Below are 25,717 nucleotides of genomic sequence, written 5' to 3' on the forward strand. Positions count from 1 at the left end.
GGTGGTTACCTGCTTTAGGCCTTCATCGGTGAGTCTGTCTTGATTGCCTACATGCACTTTTTGAATAAGTGGACACTGAGAGGCAACTGCGATGATGGAGGTGTCAGAAAGCTGTTTACACCTGTAAGCGGTATACCTTAGGAGTCCAGGACATTTACATGCTAATATGCATACTCCTTTATCAGATACATTGCGACAATCAGAAATATTGATTTCAGTAATATTCTGGCTTCTTGATACTATCTTTTCCAACAGTTCATCAGTGACCTGCAAGCAAAACCAAATATTTAAATTTAATTTCATCTATAAGCATCTTTTATTCCATTAACACAAAACTGTTTCAAAGATGTGTTTGCATATGCTACTGAAATAATGGAAAGATATGCGTTATGAGGAACATATTGCTATAACCAATTTAACAGCTAACTTTAAAGAATTCTGCTCCAACACTAGTTGTCCTCTTCACATTCTATACGAAATGAATTCCACTCTTTAGAAGAGAAGGATTCTGTATCAGCACTCTACTTACCTAAGGTAGCATTTACAGAGGAGTAAAAGCTTTGTGTCTCTGAAATGCAACAAGTTTTTACTTAGGCCCCGGCAATCATCCAAGAACTGCTTGCCAACCGGGAAATACTAGTGATGCACGTGACAATGGGCTTCTTAACAATGGAAAACAGTAATCCAAGGTACCAGTGAACAAAAGAGAAGAGAAGGAAAGGACACCATAACAGAAAGAAAGGTATTTCAAAAACAGACATTTCCTCCAGTGATTTGCTCAGTTTAAGAACAGAATACTCGTACATTTTAAATGTTAGCAGATGAAAGACCATTAAATCAAAGATACATCCACTATTTTCCCAGAGTTCCTTTGAAGAACAAAGACATCCGCTTTGTGCCTGCACATATTAACTAACATGTCAATAATTTTAGAAGATGCCAGCCCTACAAAGCAAGCAAGAAAGGTAAGATACTCTTCGTGCTGAAGCATATAAGTTAAAACAAGACAAACAAAACCAAACCAGGTAAGACAAAATACATTAAATTCCCGTGCTTTGAAAAGAAGTTTAATTTCAAAACACCTGAGGTGATACATGAAAAAGTCTGTCTATCAAAACCATACAATACTTATCTGCCATTTAGCACGGATGAGATTTAGCTTAAAGCCTGGAGACAGCAACAGAGGGGAACATATATCCTTTCCATTTTTCTCTTACATAGTCAAGAAACAAACACTTTCTTTGCTGCATTCAAACTGTTTTCCATTAGCAGCAAGTCTGATCTTTTTCTTGTTATTTCATCAGACAGCTGTTAGCTAGAAAACATGACAAGTTGAAAAAAAAAAAGCAAAAAACCTACCAAACAAATAAAAAACACATACAATATCTCTTCAAGCACCACCCCCGACCCCCCCCCACACACAAAAAAGCCACCAAACATTCCACACACAAGGACAGTTAATAATTGTGCTTAACCTTGTTCAAGAGCTCATTGAGGAATTGGCAGAACAGGTTTCTTAGGGCAATGCCAAAACTAATAAAATTCAGTGAGATCCTAACACACCTAATAGCCAAAAACATTTAAAAAACAAACAAACAAACCAACCCTTTGCAGTCGAAATAAAGCTACGTCTCAAGACAATGAACAGGGAAGTGATTTGACACACAGTACTTTCACAACAAAAGAAAATGGATCCCTGGTCCGAGTGTGCTTTGGAGTCACTTAACAAAAATCAGACAATTTAATACATAACATTTCCACAGTGGTTCAGAATTACGTTAGTTAGTAACTCTACAAGCAAGACAACTTGTATGGTTTTCTATGAATTGGTGATCTGAAAATAATATCCCATGTACATTCTATGCCCAACCCAGACGAACAGCTTCTTGAAATGGGAACCTGCAACAGCCATTCCCCTGTATCCATTATTTTCATAAAACTCCCAAGAAATTGTTTTTACAAAGCTCTGTGATTAACAAAGTAACAAGAAGCCTAGATGGACAAACAACACAGGCACCCTTAAACAACTTCTCCAAACACGATAGTCTAGGCTCTGTAAGAATCTTACTAAACAAAATCCATGAATCCCAGAAATATTAAGTCTAGGATTGGCTAAAAAAATATCAAAAAGACAAAATCTGTCTTCTCAGTAGGAGAAGACATCAGTGGCATCATCAAAACTTGTTAAAGCAAACAGACCAAGGACCAACTGGAGAACCATTGTTCAAACTAAAGCATCCTCAAAAATTACAAGTACATCTCTCAATCAGTATAAGATCTGATAGCTCTTACGGATATAACTACCACTACCTGATGTAGACCTGAGACACGTAACCCACAATCCACTTCAAACAGCATTTGTGCTCATGCTGTTTTACAACAATCAAAGGAAGCTACAGTCAAAACAGTTAATATAAGGGTTCTGACATTTTCAGCCTCTAGTACGAAACTTATTGAAAGCACACGTATCACCACTTAATGGGTTTCTTTTGTTTGTCTTTGGTCAGAAGTACAAGTTCTGAGAACAAATTCTAAGCCATCAAAACACAATTTTTCCACAATAATGCCTTCATACCTGTTGACGACTACTGAGATCCAGGTGCTTCCAAAACTGAAAATCTAAACACAGGTCACGCCAATATTTACACACTAATGATGCTGAAAGGCAGCGCTCATTCAGGGATAAATTGGAAAATATCTGTAAAGAAAGGGGAAAAAAAAGTAGTATTTGTCAGAAGTCATCACACTTGAGAAACATTTTTTTGTTGTTGTTGTTATTAACCTGTCTTGTAAAAGATGGAGAAATATTAGCATGCAATGCTTGACTCTTCTAGAAGTTACACACAACTAGATGAGTCATGGACGATAATACAAACCTACACACCACAACAGCTGACAATATTAGTATGTCACATTGGTATAACCCACAACAAAATATGTCCAACTTATGTACTCATTTCTTAGACAAAATTTAGAATGTGCTTTTGAGATTGCATACTTCAAGAATTATAAATACAGTATTAGATCCAATTGTAGCCTGCATGGGTTATTTGCTAGCCATAGGAATCATGGAATGGCTCGGGATGGAAGGGACCTTAAAAATCATCTATCTCCAACCTCCCTGCCATAGGCAGGGATGCCACCCACTGGATCAGGTTGGCCAAGGCCCCATCCAACCTGGCCTTGAACACCTCCAGGGATGGGGCATCCACAGCTTCTCTGGGCAACCTGTGCCAGTGCCTCACTATCGTTACAGTGAAGAATTTCCTCCTAATGTCTAGTCTAAATCTATCCTCATTTAGTTTAAGACTAAATAAACTAACTCCCCTTGTCCTATCATTACCTAACCAAGTAAAGAGTCCATTCTTTTCAGATGACCTCTAAGTATCGAAAGGCCACAATGAGGTCTCCCCAGAGCTTTCTCTTCTCCAGCCTGAACAGCCCCAGCTCTCTCAGTCCTACTTCACAGGAGATGTGCTCCAGTCCTCTGATCATTTTTGGGACCCTCCTCTGGACCTGCTCTAACAGCCTCACACCCTTCTTGTGCTGGGAGCCCCACACCTGGATGCAGCACTCCTGGTGGGGCCTCACAAGGGCAGAGCAGAGGGGGACAATCACTTCCCTCCACCTGCTGGCCACCCCTCTGTTGATGCAGCCCAGGATGCAGGTGGCCTTCTGGGCTACAAGCAAACACTGCTGGCTGAGGTTGGGACTTCTGTCCACCAGAACCCACAAGTCCTCTGCAGGGCAGCTCTCAGTGAGTTCTTTTCCCAGTCTGTACTCCACAAAGTAAAGAAAGGTGTTCTCATTTCTACTCTGTATCAGATAGAAAGACCTTTCCTATCTTTTCAATTCAGTAAAGAAATAAAACATCATAAGAGCACTAGAACATCAGTTTCTGGGGAAGGAGGCATGGGATGGTGGAGTAAATCAGCAGAGCAAATCAGTGTCATACAGGAAAACTAAGCATAGAATTCACATTTTATGCCTCAACAAAGTATTCATAGTATTTAACACAGAATTCACATTTTATACCCCAAGGTTTTGAGTGCTGTAACAGCCTGCAAAACAAAGAATTAACTGCAACTTTACAGCAGGCTCATAAGCCGCTGTTGTTTTTATTATATTCAGTCCTTCCCCAGAAGTACTATTGTTAAAAAGATTGAAAAGGTGTATCAAGACTTAAATGTGAATACACTCTGTAACCACAAATGAACTTTAATTTGCAAGTCATCCTGCAACAACAAAAAAAGGCAATCATAGCATCAGGATACATGTAAAGGAATACAGCCTGCAAAACATGAAAGAGTCCTCCCTCTCAGTACTTGGATGTCCTCATCAGTTAAGTAGAGGCACTAGGGATAATCTCAAGCACTGTGCTCAAGAAAACCTGGAAGTCCAGTGGTTTCCTATGGACACATCAGATGTGTAGAAAACACAAAAAACAGTCAGAGAAAAGATTAACTATTCATTTTCTTGGATTAAACTGTCCTAAAGAGGGAACAAACAAAAGAACAACACTTTCATCATCTTTGCAGTAAATAGGACAATTAGTCTCAAAAATCGTTAGATTTCTAAAGTAAAGGATCAGAATATAATACCCAGTAACTCAAATAATTTCCTTCATTGTAAGGCCTCCTGGGAATGAGGAGGTGCTTGGCCAGTCCTGAAAGATCTGACAGTGATAAAACGGAAGAGTCAAATTCCCCACCTTCTGCAGTTGCTTGCAAGATTCACCATTTAAAACGTTTTCTCCTACCTCTGAAAAAGTCAAGTCTCTTACGTAGGACTCTTTACCATCCTTTAGGAGTCTGCGTGGACCCTATCCTCCTGAAAGCCCCTGCGCTTGATCATCACCAGAGTGAATGAGGGTTTCCCATCAGGGCATCAGTGGAACATGGGATACAAATGTGGATGAAACAATGCCTGTTTCCTCCCTTCAGTTCTTTGGATTGGTGACTCTGAGCACAAAGCAAGGAGACGGCTGTGATCAGCATCCAAAAAATACCATAATCTCTGGTCAAGCTGGGAAAATGCACTAAACAGAAAGACTTGGCATCTGATATTCCTATTGCAACAGTGTAGTTTTAGCCATTAGAAAAAGAAATCAGTCTGATGATTCTCTGCAACTCTAAGCTACTAAAGCAGTAGGGAACTTGAGTTCCTACTGCCAGCAGGAAACAGAAGACCAAACCTTTTAAGTTACAAAAATCTCTGAAGAGAACAAGGCAACATGATCCATGCTATGTTTGGATGAACATCCGACTGACTGTAGCTAATACTAAGAAGGGATGCTGAGGCTGGCAGTATAAATTACTTTAAACTAGCCAATCCTTGCTACAGTGGGAAATAAATATGCTCAATTAGGAAAATATCACCATTACTTTGAGAAACGAGAGCACAAAGTACTTTAAACAAGAACACAGCAAACACAGAACTGGAAAGGCTGTTGCTAATCCAGCTGCCAATATAAGTAAGAAAGCCTTTGCATTATTTTTATTTAAACTGCCATCCTACCAAAAGCTGAATGTCCACACCAAATCACAGACCTACTGCTAAGTCCAGCATGAGACAGCAGTAGCAATGCGAAAACAAAAAGGACACCAGCTTGATCCAGTACTTGGCATGGGCAGTGTTTCTGCACTAACAATATTATTTGGGGAAAAAAAAATCTGAAAGTGTTTGAGGTCATGTTGTAGCCAACACAGTATGCATCTCTAGCTGCAAAGACAAGTAACGAGTCTGCAGGTGTTGCAAATTGGCTTATTAAAGAAACAGTAACTAGAGGGAGCCACTAGAGGGAAAAGCAGGTGCTGACAAAGTTGTTGCACTCCAAGTTCCAGGAGGGAAAGGCGCAGGCCCACAAGAAGTTACACAAACCACAGGTGTTCAAGGACCAGGCCTTCTGCTTTATTTTTCAATTTTTAGGGTTTCATTAGTTAATTTAATCCCTGATACTTTACAGGCCAGTAATGACCTAGCTGCCCCAGTGTATTGGGTTCAATGGCAGGGTTCGGGGGCTGCAGTGGCAGCCCCCGTGAGAAGAACCCAGAAGCCACCCTGTGGCAGATAAGGGACAATTTCAGCCGGCCCCAAGGGGGCCCACCGCTGCCCAGAGCCAAGCCATGAGCAAGGCAGTCCGTGCCTCTGTGAGAGCACATCCAAGAAAACGAAAAACAAACAAAAAGCTGCTGCTCAACAGCAGGTGGGAGAGCGAGGAGGAGAAACCTCCCCGCAGACACCAAAGTCAGCGCAGAAGGAGGGGGTGGAGGCACTCCAGGTGCCGGAGCCGAAGCCCCCTGCGGCCTGTGGAGAGGCTCCTGGTGGAGCAGGCTGCCCCCCCCCCCCCCGTACCCCCCTTCTCGAACCTTGGGAAACTGACCAAACGCCACAGCAAATATACCAAAACTTCTAGACTGTTACTTAGATAATGCCTACATCCTCTTTCCCTGCTCATTCAACTTCAAACAGCTCTGTCAAACACTACATACCACACCTTTAACACCTTCAATAACCCTTCCAAGGCTTCTTTTTATCTTTCTCCAGCCTGTACTTTCACCAAAGGCTCAGTCATTGGCCAGCTTAATTCCACACCTTTCTCCCTCCAGGATGCTGAAAACATCCCATCAAAGCCTGTCCCCACTAGGATTCAGGCCGCAACACAGGCAGCCTTCCTTGCCTGCCATTCCTTCATCTCTCTTCCTCTCCTTTCTCCCCCTGAAGATTTTCTTCCTCTTTCTCCAACCCTCTGCCTCACTACCTGCTACACTGTCAATACCATTAGTTTCGCTCTCTGCTTTTCCTTCTCATTTCCCCTCCTGACATACACCTTCAGGGCCTCCCGCAGGAAGGCCCCCCACAGTGACTGTTCACTACATCCTCCCACCATCCGGACCCCCCCCCCCCCCCCCCCCCCCCCCCCCCCCCCCCCCCCCCCCCATGTATCTGACCAGGCTCCAACCACAAAATGAACTTAAGAGCCCCCAGGACACCGGGTCCCCGGGACCCATCCCCGAGCACTCCCCCACCCCGACCCCAAGTCTCCCACATGACCCCTGTGCTGCGCACTATCACCACTCCAGCCAGGATCGGCAGGTGGGCACCCCTGCTCTGCAGGTATTACCCCCGGTCCCAAAGGATGAGCTCCTTCCCATTCTTGTGTAGCAGCTCTCCTCCTGATCATTCCCATTTCTTCCCCTGTAAACAACATACTTATAGACATCATTTCCCCCCAAGAGTATAAGTTAGGTCCTAAGAACTGGCCTAATTGTTCAGCTAGCCTGATGGGGTCCTCAATTAAAGACTTCATCTCCTTCTTAAAACCCGAACACCTCTCTGCTGGTAAGGAGGGGGGGGAGTTCACCTAAGAGGATACACAGTGTTAGTACTGTTAGTATCAGGGAAGGCAGAATTCTCAATCTCTCTTCTACCTTGTTCTAGTTCTTGCCAGAGCCTAGAGTACGCTCTTCTCTAGGAACAGTGTTAATTGCAGTCCCTGTCTCCCTTCCTGGAGCGACTGCTGCTGCCACCGGTGCAATATTAGGATTATAGGGAGCGTAACTTGACTCCTTCTCCGAAAAAGGAATCTTATTGTTTACATATAATTTTAAAGCCTGAATTTTCATCAGACCCATATTTTGGCCAAAATACTGCTGTTTCCTTAATTGGTTCTTTTGTCCAGACCGATACGCAATATTTAACCATTTTCTTCTTTTATCATCTCCTCTAATTTTTGGGATTATGTTTCCAATTTCTTATAATTCTTCAGGAAGAACTGTCAGTAGGCACTCCCCCAGGGATATTTCCCTGTCCCCTGGAACTCATATTTCCCATTTTTCCTATTCTGGAAAATGGGGGTGTACTGCCAAGCACTTCCCCGTGCAAGGGGTACCGCACACCAAATTTCCCCGGTGTGCTGCCAAGCACTTCCCCATGCAAGGGCTTACCGTACACCAAATTTCCCGAGACTCTTCCTTTCTCTCCCTTATCTCATGCTTCGTCCGTCTCCGGCCATGCCCCTCGCAGAGCTACGGAACCGCAGATCAGGACCCCATATTCGCTTCATACCAAAGTACGTCTCAATCACACGTCACACAGAGTCTCACCTGACCCCCAAGGCAATACTTAATATTTCTTACCACAGTCTGTGCACAGGGTGACCGGATCAATTCTCAAACCCGGGGTGCCTACTTTCTTCCCTTCCCCACTACTTCATGGATCCTGCCTCTCTAATCAGTCTCGGGCCCTCTGTCAGCTCTCCGCAGAACCGCCACCATCGATGCACAGGACCGCTGAAATCAGCAGGACATGCCTTCCTGCTGCTGCGGCAGTGGGGCTCGCCGGTAGGTGACTGGATCCCGGACGAGCCCCCAAATTGCGAGAAACACTCTGTAGCCAATAGCTTAGGCTCAGGTGAGGATCTCAGTGAAGTAGTAATTTAATTGCAATGGCGGGCGTCCCACAAGCAGGAGCGCACCTACTAGTCACACAGTACGGTTTATATACTTTATTTCTCGATGGCTGGGACCCTCCCCTGTTTCCCCATTGACTGGGTAATCCAGGTTCACAACCTATCCGATGCTTCGCAGACAATACATGGCCTTCAGCTGCCGGCCTATTAAGTTTCAAATTTCTTTTGACTTTTTTACTGTTTGAAGTGGTAATGTTTCTTCACTTATCTGACTTGACACCGTGATTTTCACCTAATTGTTCTAAGGAGTCTGGTTGTCTGCATTTTACAAGGTCACCTGCTAAGTTTTCTTATCACTGCAAGCGTATCTCAATACCCCATTCCTTACCTTTAAACAATGTAACTCTGCAAAAACAACATTTTTATTCCCACAGCTGGTAGGGTGCTATGTTTTGGATCAGGACGAGAAGAGTGCTGATAACACGCTGATGTTTTAATCGTTGCAGAGCAGTGCTTACACCAAGCCAAGGACTTTTCAGCTTCTCGCTCTGTCCTGCTAGCGAGCAGGCTGGGGGTGCAGCAGGAGCTGGGAGGGGACAGACCCAGGACAGCTGACCCACACTGGCCAAAGGGGTATTCCATACCATCTGACGTCATGCTGAACAATATATAGGGGTGGCTAGCCGGGGTGGGGGGCCGGCTGCTCGGGGATAGGCTGGGCATCGGTCAACGGGTGGTGAGCAATTGCATTGTGCATCACTTGTTTCGTACACATTATTAGTAGTAGTACTATTATCATTATTATTATTGTTATTATTATTTTCCTGTCTTAATAAACTGTCCTTATCTCAACTCACAGGCTTCACTTTCCCATTTCTCTCCCCCAACCCAGAGACGGAGAGGGGAGGGTGAGCGAACGGCTGTGTGGTGTTTGGCTGCCGACCGGGTTAAACCACAACAAGCAGCTACACTCAGAGACAGTAGCTGATCCTGAGTAAGAGTTTGCAACTTTAGATTGGTGTCTGATTAGCCAGCTGAATCAACTCAGTCTGCAATTACACAATTACCCTACAGAGCAAAAAGGAAGCAGCAGGAATATGCAGCTAGAGGTTACAAAGTGATGGATGCTGCTCTTAGCAGCCACTTGCTAACAGACTGGCCTAGTTGCAATGCAAAACCCAACTTTAATTTCTGTCCCTACAAAGTTAACAGGAGATACCGATGCCATACCTTTCATATTAATGTAAAGAAAGGGTTCCGACTAATAAACAGATTATCTTTACTTGAAAGAGCTGATAGTCTTAATCCCAGCTACCCACGCTGTCCTCACTACAAGATGCCTGTGCTGCTTGTGAATCACCACAACAGTTTAAGATGGAGGTGATGAAACGTCAAAAATCTGTTAAAGAACAAACACAGACACTTCTGAACAAATTAAATGGATAAATGCATAGGAAATGAAAACACCTTGCAATTACTTTACTTCGTATTCAAACAGTGCCCAACTTGTAAGATTATTACCCCTCTCCGTAACACATATGGACATATTCAGGGATGTAGAGCAGTCCTAGAAAGACTTAAACATTATTAGGAAAAGTTTTACTGGGCGTGCTAGGCCCCACGGCAAGGGTGAGTGTCAAGGCACCTGCCCTCAGGAGAAGCAGTAACTTCATCCCAAGACTTCTGTCTTCCCCATCACACAAGTAATTCTGTAATGTGAAAACCTACATGCTTACGTGAAACCCGACTTTTCGCACATACCTTTGGAAGGCAAGACAACTACTTGCTTTTACAATTCTGCAACAGATCACAGAACATATTAAGACATCTTACAGAACTGTACTACTGACAATAACGTCCACACTACCTTTGCTTCTACTAGCATACCTTTCTTTTTCTAAATATGCCCTTCCCATGCGCTTCCATAAGTTCAGCAAGTCACACAGCCACAGCACAGTGCAGTTAAAGCTGGTTCATTTCCCTACTGCAGTCATAGAGTCACAGTGAGCTTCACGAAAACAAATCAATGGCATCGTGTTGGACATGGATAAAGAATAAGAAGTTAATCAGACTAGTTAAGATTGAAAGATCATTTACCTCTCTGCATCAACCACAAAGTTGCTGAAACCTCTTCCATTATTCTCAATACTTGAAACAAGTTTTAGACAGCACAAACTGATGGGAACACTAACTTAAGAGGGAAAAAAAGACAGCATTGCTACAGTGACTCTGAACTTGTGGATAAAGTCCAATCTGAGTAATGTATTTTGATCCCTCTCTCTGTCTTCTGACCAGGACAAAAAAAGTACCAAACTACTAGAATATGTATATCCATTTTTTTTTTCCATGTGATTTGTTTTTAAAACCAAAGATCCTAGCTCTGGTCTGTCTGATGCCTTTTGCACCATGGTATCTTTATTTTTTTTAAATAAAAAATGAACCCTCCTTATATCACTCAGATAATCTTAAATGCAGTGCTAGAAATTTAGTATCAACATTATCAAAAGCACACATGCAATCTTAGTAAAGCAAGGAAACGATGTGGGAAAAAAAAGTCAATGAGTTGAGTAAAAATGCAAGAAAAGGAACCAGTAGTGCTCCAAATAACAATAATGCATTTATGAAAGTCTTATGCTAAATAAAATACACACACATCTTCCATTCACTGCACATTACCTCTGAGCTAAAAATCAATGTCTATGCTGCAAACAGAGCAGAAAGTGTTCATGATTTCTCAAAAAAAGTAGTAAATTGATAGAGAAGATGTCAAAAAGGTCAACCATTCATTCCAAAAGCTCCTTTCCCTGTTGTGGAGCAAGTCAAGTACACCTAGATCATCCCTGATAGTGCCATCCCACTTGTTCAAAAGGAATAAATAAATAAAAATCCCAGCACCTTACATATCCTCAAAGACAGGAAACAAGCTTTGCCAGAACTAACTGTTCTCACAGTGTGTCATTTTCCAAGAATCTCACCGAAATTTCCCCCACATCAAATTAAACATAATGTTTCTTGTTATATGACAAATAACAGGAACACGATAAAGCTTTTTATCGATTTTCTCACAACAGAAGTGTGTCAGTCTCCCCTTAGAACAGAAGTGTTGTTCAGTTTGAACAGTATCTTCAAGCTGTCATCACAGGCCATGTTTCCACAGCCTCTAGGTCTCCTTTGACTCCTCTCCAATTTGTCTGTGGGCTTTCCAAGCAGACCCCTGTGCCTTATGCAGTACTCCACCAGAGGCCTTACGAACACCAGGAAGATGAGAAAATTTCTCTTTTGTGCTCCACATAGCAGAGCTGTATTAACGGGAACTGTCTAAAGGAGGACGTGCTCCCTCCGCCTGCCCCGGGTGCTGCAGCAGCAGCACACAGCGTATGTGGGCCTTTCAGTCCAGCAGATTGAGTGGCATGGAAACAAATGCCACGGATACCAGGGGACCCAGGACGCAGAAAAAGTATTACAGGTGATTAGAAGTATATGTAGAGCATAAGATCCAGCATGGACAGATGTCTGTCAGTTGCTTGATACTTTGTTTACTCTGGATGAAGAAAAAATACTTTGATTTTGCAGAAGAACAGAGAACGGGCTGTAGCCCAGCACGATGGAACCACACAGCCAGAACAAGAACCAGGTGGGAATTACCAGACACAGGCTGGGGCTGACGAACCTAGAACTCATAAAAATAGGTTAATAACTGCAACAGAGGCAGCAAAATGAATGGTAAATTGGACAAAGGAAAAATATTGTCAGCCAGAGCCAGAGGAACATCCCTCTGCTTTTCTAACTAGGTTAGAGAAACAGCTGCAAGTGTTTGGGGAAATAGATCCTGTAGCCAAACACAATAGGCCCTTGGTTGTCTCATTATTTGTAGATCAAGCAGCCCCAGGTATGAAGAAACATTTTACTACACGCTTCCCAGTACGCAAAGGTAAATCAATGGAAGAAGTAATGAGTGTAGCCACATTGGTGTGTAATGCAGGAGATAAGGAGAAAGCTAGACAGAAGAGGAAGCAGCAGAAGGAAGAGGCAAGTTTTCTGGCAGCAGCCTTATTTAGAAGGGATTTTACAAGGATGCAAAGGAATGATAGAAATCAGAGGAGCAGAAATCAGCACAGAGATTGATTTAACACGAGATTGCTGCAGTTACTGCAAGCTACCAGGAGACTGGAGAAGATAAAGCCCAGCCATCCTGAGAAGGGGATGCAGACCACGATTTAGGGAAGCCAAACGCAGGGGGCAACAAGGTGAGGAAGTTATGCAAAGACAGATACCAGATACCCAGGCCTCAGTGGAAACAAACAGAAATACACCTCCCAGGCAGATCCAAGGAACCAGTATTAGATATAAAATTGGAAATAAGGCTTATCCCTATTTAGTTCACAGCAGGGCAACTTAATCCCTCCTAACCAGCAAGCTCCAATGTAACAGGACAAGTAAATATAGCAGGTATAGCAGAAAGGTAGAGATGTGTTTCAACCATAGAAGATGTGATGGTACAAATAGGCCCACTATCGGCAGATCATTTCTTTTGTTATTAGAATCAGTGCCTGCAGACTTAATAGGGTGGGACTTATTGGACTTACTGTATAAATTATGAGCAGAATTGCTATGTGCCCCTGAAGGTATAACTTTAAAACTTCCCAGAGGAAAAATGTTCTAAGAGTGATGTTTGTAGGCCAGGAGAAAATAAACAAAATCCCTCAAGAGCTGAAAGATGTACCGAGATCTTTGTGGTCATGGAGTTTGATAGAGGTGGGATGATCAGTCAGTAACCCCAGTTAAACTGGAATCCAAGGAAAGGAAACCTCCCTCCGTAAAGCAATACCTGTTGCTACAAGAGGCTAGAGGGAATATGGCTAATGACTGAAGAGTTTCTGAAGAAAGGAACTTTAACCCCTTGTGAATTTCCTTGTAATACACCAATACTATCAGTAAAGAAGTCCAAACCTGACTCAGAGGGGAAGATGGTTTTTAGATTTGTGCAAGACCTAAGGGCAATTAATAAATAGGTAGTAATACCCCACCCAGTAGTCTCTGATCCATTAACCTTGTAATAACCAGCAGATGTGAAATATTTCTCTGTAATTGATTTCTGTGGAGCTTTCTTCAGTACTCCAATACATAACGATTCTCAGTATATATTTGCCTTTACATGAGAGGGGCAACAAATAACGTGGACTGCATTACCACAAGGATTTGCAGGATCAACTACAACATTTTCAAAGATTTTAGTTAGACATGCAGAGTGTCCCATTACCAATTAACCCTGTGCAGACTCAGCATGCTGTTGATTTGCTAATTGCTAGTTCAAAAAGGGAAAATTGCGTAAAGGATAGAAAGGCTTTACTGGTTGCTTTAGCTGAAAGAGGCCACCAAGTTCCCCAAGCTAAATTACTATTTTGTAAAGAAGTGGAATATACAGGATATGCATTATCCGAAAGAGGCAGAAAAACATCTTCAGAGTGAATAATATACATTCAGTATATGTTTAAGCCTATAAAAAAGAAACAGATTAGAGCATTTTTAGGCACTGCGGGATTTTGCACACCCTGTTTATCCGTCCTTTGCAAAATAGCTGCACCATTGGTGGCCTGTGCAAAAGCAGACACCAAAGAAGCACTGTAACAGACTTCAGATTCTGACAAAGTATTTGTAACATTGAAGAAAGCTTTGATGACAGCACCCACATTTGGGATGCCAAATTACAGTAAGCCATTCCGTTTATTTGTGCATGAAAGAACACAAGTGGCCTATGGGGTCTTGGCTGGGATGCACCCAGTGGGTTACTGTTGAGCCCAGTTATTAAATGCATGCAGGTATGTGTTAGAGTAACAGCCTCAGCTGCACTGATTTTCAAGAAAATTATCAGAACATTGTGTTAGGACAACCATTGATTGTAAACACCTCACATAAGGTTAACAAAGGCCCAGTGCAAAGTCCTGCATTTGGGCTGGGGCAATCCCAAGCACAAATACAGGCTGGGCAGAGAATGGATTGAGAGCAGCGCTGAGGAGGACCTGGGAGCGCTGAGGGGTGCTGTGAGGGCTGTTTAACATAAGCCAGCAGTGTGCGCTTGCAGTGCAGAAAACCTGGGCTGCACCAAAAGCAGCGTGGCCAGCAGGGTGAAGGAGGTGATTGTCCCCCTCTCCTCTGCTCTCGTGAGACTCCCCTGGAGCCCTGTGTTCAGCTCTGGGGCACCCAGTGTGAGAAACAAAGTTGTGTTTTTGCAGTAGAGAATTAATTTTCTGTATTCCGAGGTAGTTGTGTAGTCATAATAAGAAGAAATGCTAAGTAGATAAGTGGACAGTGCAAGGCCTCACTGTTCCAAAATAAGGTAGAAGCTTGAGGAAAACAGGATGAGCAGTGTGAGAACAGTAAAACAAAGATCACAAGTTCTCAAAACATAAGAAAGGAGAAATTAAAGGGTTGAAAAAAAAGAAAGATTGTACAAATATGGTATAGAGGAGCGTCGAGTAGCTTGTGAACCTGTAGTACTCAGCCAATGAGGAAACAGGGGAGGTGACCAGGCGGCGGGTAATAGGGAATAAAGCTAATGATATGTTTACTACAATGCACTCCTGATTGACAGGACGCCTGCTATTGCAATCGCAAATAAAATACTTTCACAGAAGGTCCTGTCTGAAGAAAATTATTTGAGATGTTTCTCACACCAGCACAAGGACAAGGGCCCATTAGAGTGAGTCCAGAGGAGGACCATGAAGATGATCAGAGGGCTGGAGCACCTCTCCTATGAAGACAGGCTGAGTGAGCTGGGGATGTTCAGCCTGGAGAAGAGGAGACTCTGGGGAGACCTTACAGTGGCCTTCTAGTACTCAAAGGGGACCTACAGGAAAGCTGGAGAGGGACTCTTTGTCAGGGACTGTGGTGACAGGACAATGGGGAATGGTTTTAAACTAAAATAAGGTGGATTTAGATTGGATAAAAGGAAGGAATTCTTCACTCAGAGGGTGGTGAGGCCTTGGCACAGGCTGCCCAGAGAAGCTGTGGATGCCCCACCCCTGGAAGTGCTCAAGGCCAGGCTGGATGGGGTTTTGAGAAACCTGCTCTAGCAGGAGGTGTCCCTGCCCATGGCAGGGGTTTGGAATTAGATGGTCTTTAAAGTCCCTTCCAACCCAAACCATTCTGTGATTCTAAGTCAAACTGAAGTTAACTAAATGTGCGTTTCAAGTGTAGAGTTTTCAGAGACTCCAGAAGTACCGACTGCTGTTGCCAACAGCAAAGAACACCCTCTTGAGAAGGTGAAACATCTTGCACCCAACTACCTCATTACAGTTACCAGATGAAGGGGAACTACATCATGGCTGTGTAGAGGTCACCCAAAAATCAAGAGAAGGTAAGTGCAGACCTTACAGATATACCCCTGCCAACTCCAGACTTGACTGCTTTTGTAGATGGATCATCTTATGATCTGGAAGGAAGGAGAGTAAAAAGGTATGACATTATAACTCGGAACTAGGTACTAGGAGCAGAGAGCCTCTCACAAACACCGAGCTCATGCAGCTGAGCTGACAGCCCTGACAGAAGCCTGAGGGGAAGCATGGGGGAAGAAAGTGAACACCTACACACTCTTGAAATATGCTTCTGTTATCTGCCGTGCTATAGGACAGTTGCAGAAACAAAAGTGGCACCCAAACAGCGAATGTTGAACAGATTAAGATTTTGTTAGAAACTACTAATCTCCCAGAAGAGATTAGTGGCAGCACAGACTGAAGAAACAACTGTCCCAACCTGAAAGGCAGATGTAAGCATGGTACAGTTCTTATTAAAAGATGTAGTGACTGGGTTTGGAACCCCAGAAGGGATCGATTCAGACCACGGGAGCCATTACAGAGCTCAGGTTTTAAAAAGGTTATATGAAACGTTAGGCATCACCCAACAATTGCATAACCCTTTTCGCCCACAACAGTCAGGTAAAATTGAAAAATAGCTTATCTAAAATTTGAGCAGAAACCAATCTGAAGTGGACAGATGCCCCATCTATTGCTTTAATGCATATAAGGTGGAGGCCAAAGCAGACATGATTAATGCCAGCTGAGGTATTATTTGGGATAAATTTGTAGATTCCAAATAGTTAAGTAGCTGCACAGACTAGCTTCTGGGAAGGGGATGAGAGGCTAACTCCATACTTGTCAGAAATGCGTACTTACACAAAATCCTCCCAATGTCAAGCTCAGCTACAGCAACCAGTGTCTTTTAGAAGGGAAAATGCACCCTTATGAACCAGGTAATTATGTATGAATGAAAAGAAAAATCAGCTAAGCCCAAGGTGGGATGGGCCTATTTTGGTATTGTTCACTTCCTTTTCTGCTGTACACGTAAAAGGAAAAAACACTCTGATACATCATCCTGATGTAAAATTTGTCAGGACTAAAGAAGTCAAAACTATTTCCATCCTTTGGAAATTATATGAAAAAAGACAATTGCATGGTCCGAGATAAGAAAAATATACTTGTCATTAACTGTAGTAAACACAGGCTTAATTATATTACTAGTGGTGCTATTTTTAATCCTTAATCATTGTTAAGGATTAAGGCAGTAGGAAAGATGAATGCTACTGATTACAGAAACAGATAAAAACAAATATAGCATTCCGTTTGGTGTGAGCTGAGATGGACTGTAAGAACAAATACAGAATAATGACTGAGTCAGATTAAAAAAAACAACAACTATTATTCTATAATCAAGAGCTGACAAAGCAGTGTGTAAAATCCTGTTTGAAGACGGGAAATTCAATTCGAAACTGCTAATTGAGCACGAAGAAGTTTTTACAAAACGCTACTGGTATGATATCTTTATAAAATAGTCACCCAGGGTCACTGAAACGTTACATTTAGTGACACACCCTGCTGTAATTTTATTGATTTAAATGTTCTTGCTGTTTGTATGGACTGTTTGCTTGCCCATGAAAACTCAGACTGCATTTTCAAGTTATGTATGATGTGCTCTGATATTGAGGAAGGCATAGGCATGGGTGGCCAAAAGAGGAGACCGTGAGTAAAGTGCCCGCCGCTCTGCCCTGCCCTGCGTTACCTGTCCGTGGGGGAAGGCGCGCTGTTCTCATGGCAGCCAGGCACCACTCGCTTTGCCTCTGCCCAGAGCTGCAAGCACTGTCCTGAGCACTCTCATGGGATGCACCAGGAGCAGCAAACTGATTATCCGACAAAAACACCCCAAGTCCTGTTTTGAGAACACTTCAGCAAAGAGCAAGGACTCGGGGAGATGTAACGGAGGGTGGAGGCAACAGAAAGCCATACCTGTCCCATGCCAGGAGCCCTGCTCTGCTTGAAAAGGAGAGGAGATGGCCCAGGGGCCAGCACTGCTGTGGGGGCACAACCAGACACGTCTGCCCAGTGTTTTATTGCAAACTGCATATGAACTACTGCAAACTGCAGTGGGGGAGCTGTCTCCTCATTTCCCTAATGGAGGAGGGGTCTCATGATCATCACCAAACTTTAGTAAAACTGTAAATCTATTGCTGAGTCCTGTTTCCTCCTTGGTGGGGAACGTCCCAAGTCACCTCTGTGACAGGGTCCTGAAGCTGTCATTGCTTGTCCTTGTATTAAGTTTTTTTTCCTCCACTGACTATTATGAAAAGGTTATTAAGACTTTGTGTATATTTGTCTCCCATCATCCCATAATAAAGTAGGATCTTTGGAGAAGGGTTCACATTTAGGACATAGTATCTGTACCAAAACCCAGCAGGTGTTAAGGCCTTTAGGCCCCTGTATAATCCAGTCAACAAGAAGACTCCTCAGAAATCTACAGTTAAAAGTCCCATAACAGAACATGATGACGAGGAAACACCTAAAACAAAAACAACAATCACCACACACACACAAATCTAGCTAAGGACTTAGGGGCAACTAAAAAAACATGTAAGAATACAGGTAAAGAGTTTATTCCTTGCTGCTAGTATTAAAGGCAAGATTCTTCAAAAACCCTGCAGAAGGAGCTAGGGTACAGAGACTAAAGAGACTCAGCTACTGGGAGTGGGGGACCAGTAGGAAAGGAACAAGTCAAAACTTGGAAGTACAGATACCATCAAGGTACTGTTTCAGTGCGAAGTAGAAAGCTATCCAGAAAAGCATTTAAACTAGTCCACAGGTGAGAGGGGCACGACATATCCTCACTATTAAAAGAGCTGGTTTATGACAGAGTTAGATTACAATTTTTAAAAACATGAAACTGAAGAGTGCTGAAGTAACTACAGAAGAAGTCATACCACTAATCTGAAAAAATGTTTAAGGTGTACCAGTTGATTTCAAATCTTAAAACAGAATAACATCAGGGATAACACGGTCTTAAATTAACAGTGGCCAACAGATGGACTCTAGTAAAACTACAAGGCCAACTTTCAGTCATGCAATCAGAGAAGAGACTAATTCAAATATGACAGTTCATGATTTTTATACATCTGCCTGTCCTGGTTTTAGCTAGGATAGAGTTAATTTTCCTCCTAGTAGCTGGCAGGGTGCTATGTTTTGGATTTAGGATGAGAATAATGTTGATAACAAACTGATGTTTTAATCGTTGCAGAGCAGTGCTTACACCAAGCCAAGGACTTTTCAGCTTCTCACTCTGTCCTGCCAGCGGGCAGACTAGGGATGCAGCAGGAGCTGGGAGGGGACAGACCCAGGACAGCTGACCCAAACTGGCCAAAGGGGTATTCCATACCATATGGTATCATGCTGAACAATATAAAGGGGTGGCTAGCCGGGGTGTGGGGGGGCGGCTGCTCGGGGATAGGCTGGGCATCAGTCAGTGGGTGGTGAGCGATTGTATTGTGCATCACTTGTTTTGTACACATTATTATTTTATTTTCTGTCCTAATAAACTGTCTCTATCTCAACCCACAGGCTACAGTTCTCTTGTTTCTCTCCCCCTTCCCAGAGAGGTAGGGGGGAGGGTGAGTGAACGGCTGTGTGGTGTTTAGCTGCCGGCCGGATTAAACCACAACACTACCAAAGAGAATTAGAGTAGTGAATCTATAAAACACGGTGTGCCCTTACAAGGCAGGTGACACGTATCAATATACGCACCTCAAAAAACAAAACAAAATGATGTGCACGATAGAGAGTAGACGGCCAGTGTCTGACAACAGCAGAGTGAGCGTTCGGGAACTACCTCCTACACCGGGGTTGCACAACGAGCAGCACAGATCTGCTCACAGATAGGACGAGTGCCCTGCCTCTCACTCCTCCATTATCACACCCTGCTTTACGTTCAGCCATCTGACCCCAGAGTAAACTGCTCCAGGACTCCGAGCTCTGACCCCCAGCACGTAAAGACACGCTTGCATCCCTGTGGAGGACATCACAGACCCCAGCTCCAGCCAGGAGTGTGTTTTTACCTCAGGTTTAGGTGAAGAAACACGAGGACATACTAACTAGACCGCCAGAGTAGCTTAAAAGTGAAAAGTTACTTGAAAAGAGAACAGTAACAGCGGGAGAGCCATGGGACACAAGGCAAGACTGGGGTTTGAAGATACAAAGTAAGAGGCTGCCAACGAAGGTGGTTGAAGGGACTCGGCTCCCTGGGGGGTTTATCAGGCCGACGGCTACGTTTCGGGGCCGCCCCCCCCGCCCCAGCCCCGCGACCCACCTTGAGGAGGATGGAGGGCGGCAGCTGGTTGATGTCGGGGGCGGCCGGCGGCTCTCGGCAGCCCTCTGCGGGGTGCTCCTGCGGCTCCTGGCAGCCCACCGGGCCGCTCCTCTCCTTCTCCGGATCCTTCTCGCCCTCGGCCGGGGGCGGCGGCGGCGGCGGGGCGGGCTGCCCCCCTCCGCTCCCCTCGCCGCCGTCCGCGCCGTCCGAGGGCAGGGCGCGGGGCTGGGGCTCGCCGGCAGGGCACTGGCAGGCGGCGGCCTCGGTCTCGGCGCTGGCGGCGGCGCTGGCGGCGTTGCAGCGCGGCTGCTTGCAGGGCGGGCAGGCGGGCAGGCCGGCGGCCCCCTTGCGCTTGCACACCATGTCGGAGAGCGCCTCGGCGGGCGGCCCGGCCGGTCCCGGGAGGAGGCCCCGCAGCGGCGAGGGCAGCAGGCCCGAGAGCAGCAGGCGCTGGCGGCGGCCCCGCGGCTGCCAGGCGGCGGGCGGCAGGCGGAGGAGGAGGAGGCGGCGGGCGGAGGGCGGCAGCGGGTGCCCGCCGGGCGGCGTGGGCGCGGCAGTGGGCGGGCTGGCGCCGTGCACGACGAAGCAGAGCATGCAGGGCCCCCGCAGGAAGCAGCTGCGGCTCCGCGCCGCCACCTTCCTCCGCCGGCGGCGGCGGCGGCGGTGGGTGGCGGCGGCGCTGTCCCGGCTCCGGCTGGTGGCCCCCTTGGCGAGCAGGTGGCCCATATAGGAGGCGGCGGCGGAAAGGGCCCGCGGGGCGTCACCGGCGGGCGGCGCCGGGCGCTGCCATGCTGCCGGCGGCAGGTGGCGGCGCCGGGGGACGGCGGGGCGGGTTGGGTTCCGGGACGCGGAGCGGGGAGGGAGAAGGAGGGACAGGGAGGGAGGCTTCCCTTGCCGCCGCCGAGGCACGCTGCGGGGCACGGGCGCCGGCGGCCGGCGGGGGCGCTGCGAGCCCTCCGGAGGAGCTCGGCGCCCTCCGGAAAGCTTCGGAGGGGCTGGGAGGCGGTGCAGAGGGCCGGGTCGGTGCTCAGATCGGCGCAGAAAACACGGGATTTGGGGCAAAACCGGCCGGGAAGGCGGCGGAGAGGCGCAGTGCGTGCGGCTGCGCAGGACTGCGGGCTCCGGGGGTGGCTCCGCGGCTCTGCAGCGGGCTGCGGCCGGCCCCGAGGCCACCGAGTGCTTTCTCCGGCCAAAGCCCCCGATCGTCTCCGGCACTGCCCCGTGCCCTGCTCCCTGCTGCACCCTGCCCGGCCGCAGACAGGGGCTGGGCCTGCTCGCAGCCCGTCTGCCTGTGCCACCTTGCCACCGTGGGCCCAGCTACTGCATTAATACATGCTTGGCAAATTTGACTTGTGTGTGTCAGCATTCAGTTCCCAATCATTCACATAAGGTGACTTACATGTGTAGTTTTAAGTACACGCTGAGGTTTGCCTTTAGTGAAAGGTGTTTGCCTGAGTGAAAGTGGAGGGACAAAGCAAGCTACGGTTAGGATCTAGCATTATCGTCAAGTAACAAAGGCCAACAGCAGACGTGCACAGTCCTATATAATATGACTGAGATCTTGTGGCTTGTTGCCCACGAAAAACCATATATAAGGTCTAAAACACCTGTGGTGCTGTTATTTTTGTCTGATACCTGTATTATTACATCTCAACAGTTCAGTAAAAATATGTTAGCCATAAGAAAAATATTTTGGATAAAAGTAGAGTAATAGAATGTTTTACCTGAGTTAATAACTCATTGAGATCCATCAATATAAATTGCAGCAGATGTTGACAAAAATTTGGCAAGGTCCTTTCCTCCCTCAAATTTCAATATTTTCATATGAGCAAAGACAACTCTAAAAGAACAAGAATAGTCAAATTCAAGCATTCAAACTGAACAGCATTCAGAATAAATGCTTATGATGTCAAATATTCCAAATAAAGCTCATGATTAAATCTGTCTGGACAACTTCTGAAGCGTCGTCGTGACATTGCCTTTACTTATGTGATCATATATTAGTATTTCCTGCAGAAATTTTGGCAAAGGTGACTGACTTCTGTATGTTGCTTTCATATCTGATAGTCTGAGATATGTTGGTCCATTATTCTGAAACATATACATACCATCTCTACACATATATCTCACGTATGGAAATCTTCCTCCAGTATTTACCTCGGTGTGATCCACCTCTGCTGCCTCCTTTTGAAATATGTTGTTTTTCACAGAACACAGACAAGGAAGATATCATCTCTTCTAGTTCCGCCTTTCCTAAGTAATTTCACCTTCAGATAGCTTTCTTTATTAAACTTTCTATATTTCAATGCATGTATTTTTTTCACTGTTGGTCTTCCCATTCTCTCCCTCATCTCCTGGGGGAGGGAGGGAGGAAGTGGCTTTGTTGTTGCTTAGCTGCTGGCTGAGTTCAATCCACAACAGAGGTAAACATAAATTCACAGTCAGTACAACTACAGATAGTACAAATATTTGTGACGTGATGACAAATGATGGCAGAACAGTCACAGAAAATTATCATGTGAATTACCAATGGCTTCATTTTTGCAGTACAGAATTAGATACAGTAAATGTTTCTTTTCTATAGCTTTACGTTCAGACAAATTTATTGTCTTTATCTGTGAATAGGCCTATTCTTGTTTTTATTGTCTTTCAGTTTTGTGGACCCCTAAGAATTCTTTATTAGAGAAATCTCTTTAGAAATGTTAACTCTCATGTATGTTAGTAATTTTTTCCCTCTAGAAGATGTCAGGCTGAAAACCAGCAGCAACTCAGTTGGTAGAGTGTCTTTTGATTTAGGCAGTATGACACTATCGTCATCTTACTTTTTTAAGCCTTGCAAACCAGGGATTTCTCCTAATGATTTCAGCCTCCCTTGTCAAACTTTTCAAGTAATAAGTAGCTTCTAATTTCTACTTGCACATTTCTTCCTCCTCTGCCCATCTGCTAGGTTGATATTTTAATTTACTGAATGCACTTTACCTCTCTGTCAGAATCAGGATTTAGCCAATTCTAACATTAATTTGTAGAATCGTGTTTTTTGGCCAACTGATGAGCACTGTGAAAAGCAGGCCAGGGGGTGGGATTCAACTGTTCTAACATGTTATCAGATGCTCCAGGTAGTCACCTGGAAAGGCCTGGGACAGCTGATGGAGGGCACAGCTGAGGCCCTCTGGAGCAGCAGCTGCAGGCCAAGAAGGCATTTTAGCTGCCGTGTGGTATATCCCATGTTTAGACACCTGAATGTCAGGTACGGAGTGTCATTAGACTGATTTTTTTTACCTAGCAGTATTCCCTTGGGAAACTATGTGCTGTCTTTTATAAAGTCCTATTTGTTTCACTATGTGTGCTGCATAATTCCTAGTCTTTCACTAAGTGTACACCACTGTTAGTACTGCTGCTGGACTACACAGACTATTAGTTATTAGATGCTCATGAAATAAAAAGGAAACAATAAATGAAAGTGAAACATCTAAATGTACTGATAATCAAATGTGATTATTTTGGGAAACAAAATATAATTGTGGCAGTAAGATTAATAGGATTTAAAAAGTACTGAAATTTTGTGTAGCTAATAATAATAATATTCACACTTAAATTCTAGTTAGAATAAGTTGAATAGAGGGTATAAACCCTCATGTTTCGTAAATATAACCACTAAATGTGGAGGGTTTTTCTAGAGCTGCCTAATACCAGATATTTTAGCCTTCTTCTAAAGTATCTGGTACTAGAATTCAGCAGAAAATTGATAGGGCCTAAGGAAAAGGGACAGCGTTTTGCGTTTTGGACAGCAATGTTTTTCTGACCTTCTAAAATATGATAAAGGAATGACAAACTACAGCAACAGAGAAAACATGACGAAGTCATTGTTTGTACTATCACAATGTTCAAAATACGTTAGATATTTTACAAAGACATCCAAAACCTTACTAAAGATACTTTAATAGTATAAAGGGCAAAGCTACATGAAGTGGAATACCATACTTAATAAGCAAATGAGCAAGAAGATTGATTTTGTTAGTTACATGCTGGTTATTGATATATATATCTATATATATTATTTCTAAGATTAAATGCTCTAGGTAAAATCCAGATTAATTATCAATTTTATTGCTGGATTCAGAAGGACCAGGGTTTTGCTCTATAAATTCATTCATTCATACTTCATATTCATTCATAAATTCATTCATACTTCTTTCATTTATTTATTTATTTATTTATTTTTGTTATTTTTGTTATTTAACTGTTTCACAAAGATTTGTAAACTCAATTCCAATGTCTTTTCTGCTGTAAACATTCATAGCTCTCTCCTTGGTCTCCCTTATATGGAGGAGCATTTCACTCAGACAATAAACAGAACGCATATTAGTGCATTTAATCAGATGAATTCTGGTACGTTTCATGAAAGAAGAAAACTGGAATATTGCAACAACCAAAAAAGATGAGAAGCATGGTTTTTAAGATGACATTACTATAAAGGCAGAGGTAAGCGAGATAGGCAGTGAGGTAAGTCAGACAGAAACACAGATTTGATATTTGTAATATGTAGAAGAACCAATAGTTCTATCACACACACACACACAAAAAAAAAAAAAAAAAACAAACACCACCACAACAACAAAAATGGATTTAGATTTAGAAAGGGAAAAAAAGAAGGGAAAAATCACCAACATAATGTAGCAACAAACAGGAGTGAAGGCAGTGGCAAATGAGGGAAGCTAACTATAAACCCTAGCTGCAATTGTATACAAAAGGCAAAGTGTACTAAACATGCCAGAAACTACAGGAATATGATTTATTTGGATTAAATGTATAAAAATGCACTGGACTTTTTGAGACTGTTATAAGAAATTCTAAATCTCTGAAGTACTCAATTTTACCACATGCTAACAGTAAAGAATGCTACAAGAAATACTTTTTTTTTTTTTAACATAAGAATGTTGGAAATAAGAAAGTAGGAAGAATAAGTGCAATTTTTAAAAGGGGTTTTATAAGAATGACAATTGTCAAATCTTCACTGCTTGTCAGAAAGAAGAGATTGGTTTGTGCTCAGGGCACAGCACTGGAAGGCCCAAGTGTGGGCATGGCTGTCAGCTCCACTGCGGACATAGGCTAAAAAATTTTGCTGCTCTACCTAGCTGTGTAGTGAATATAACAAATGATAGCCTTGATACCCAAGGGGACATCATGAAGCTGTGACAGGGGAAGTTCAGGCTGGGTGTTAGGAAAATGTTCTTCACTGAGAGGGTGGTCGGGCACTGGGACAGGTTCCCCAGAGAAGTGGCCACAGCACCAAGCCTGACAGAGTTCAAGAAGCAGTTGGACAATGCTCTGAGACATACGGCTTGATTTTTGGGTGGTCCTGTGTAGAGCCAGGAGTTGGACTTGATGATCCTCGTAGGTCCCTTCCAACTCAGGTTATTCTATGATTCTATGATTCTATGATGTTTACTGTAATCATTCAGGCTGTTTGTTTCCCCTCAATGTAAATTATTCTCCTCAGTGTTTTTGTTTGTTTGTTATCTCACAATGGCAGTATTTTGTGCAACTGAGCCACTGTCATGAAAGAGAAGACATAATGCACACCAGAAATTACAGTATTTCTGAAGTTTCTCTGTGTGATAAACTATTTGATGACTGTAGGTAGGCACGTTACAAGCCAAAGATGCTGTCAGGGTGCCGTGG

The 25,717-nt window shown here is 44.1% G+C and overlaps 1 protein-coding gene across 1 annotated transcript in view; it reads right to left on the bottom strand.

Moving 5' to 3' along the window:
* FBXL17 (F-box and leucine rich repeat protein 17) overlaps positions 1-20,761 on the bottom strand; it is a 317,887-nt gene extending 297,126 nt beyond the window's left edge. The window contains exons 1-3 of the mRNA XM_035562595.2: positions 20,036-20,761; positions 2,576-2,698; positions 10-267 (exon numbers count right to left, since the gene is read on the bottom strand). Of these exons, the coding sequence (XP_035418488.1) occupies positions 10-267; positions 2,576-2,698; positions 20,036-20,761 (1,107 nt within the window). The remainder of the gene's footprint in view (positions 1-9; positions 268-2,575; positions 2,699-20,035) is intronic.
* Between the last annotated feature and the right edge of the window lie 4,956 nt (positions 20,762-25,717).

The sequence above is a fragment of the Cygnus atratus genome, chromosome Z (assembly GCF_013377495.2).
Source record: "Cygnus atratus isolate AKBS03 ecotype Queensland, Australia chromosome Z, CAtr_DNAZoo_HiC_assembly, whole genome shotgun sequence".
NCBI lineage: Eukaryota > Metazoa > Chordata > Aves > Anseriformes > Anatidae > Cygnus > Cygnus atratus.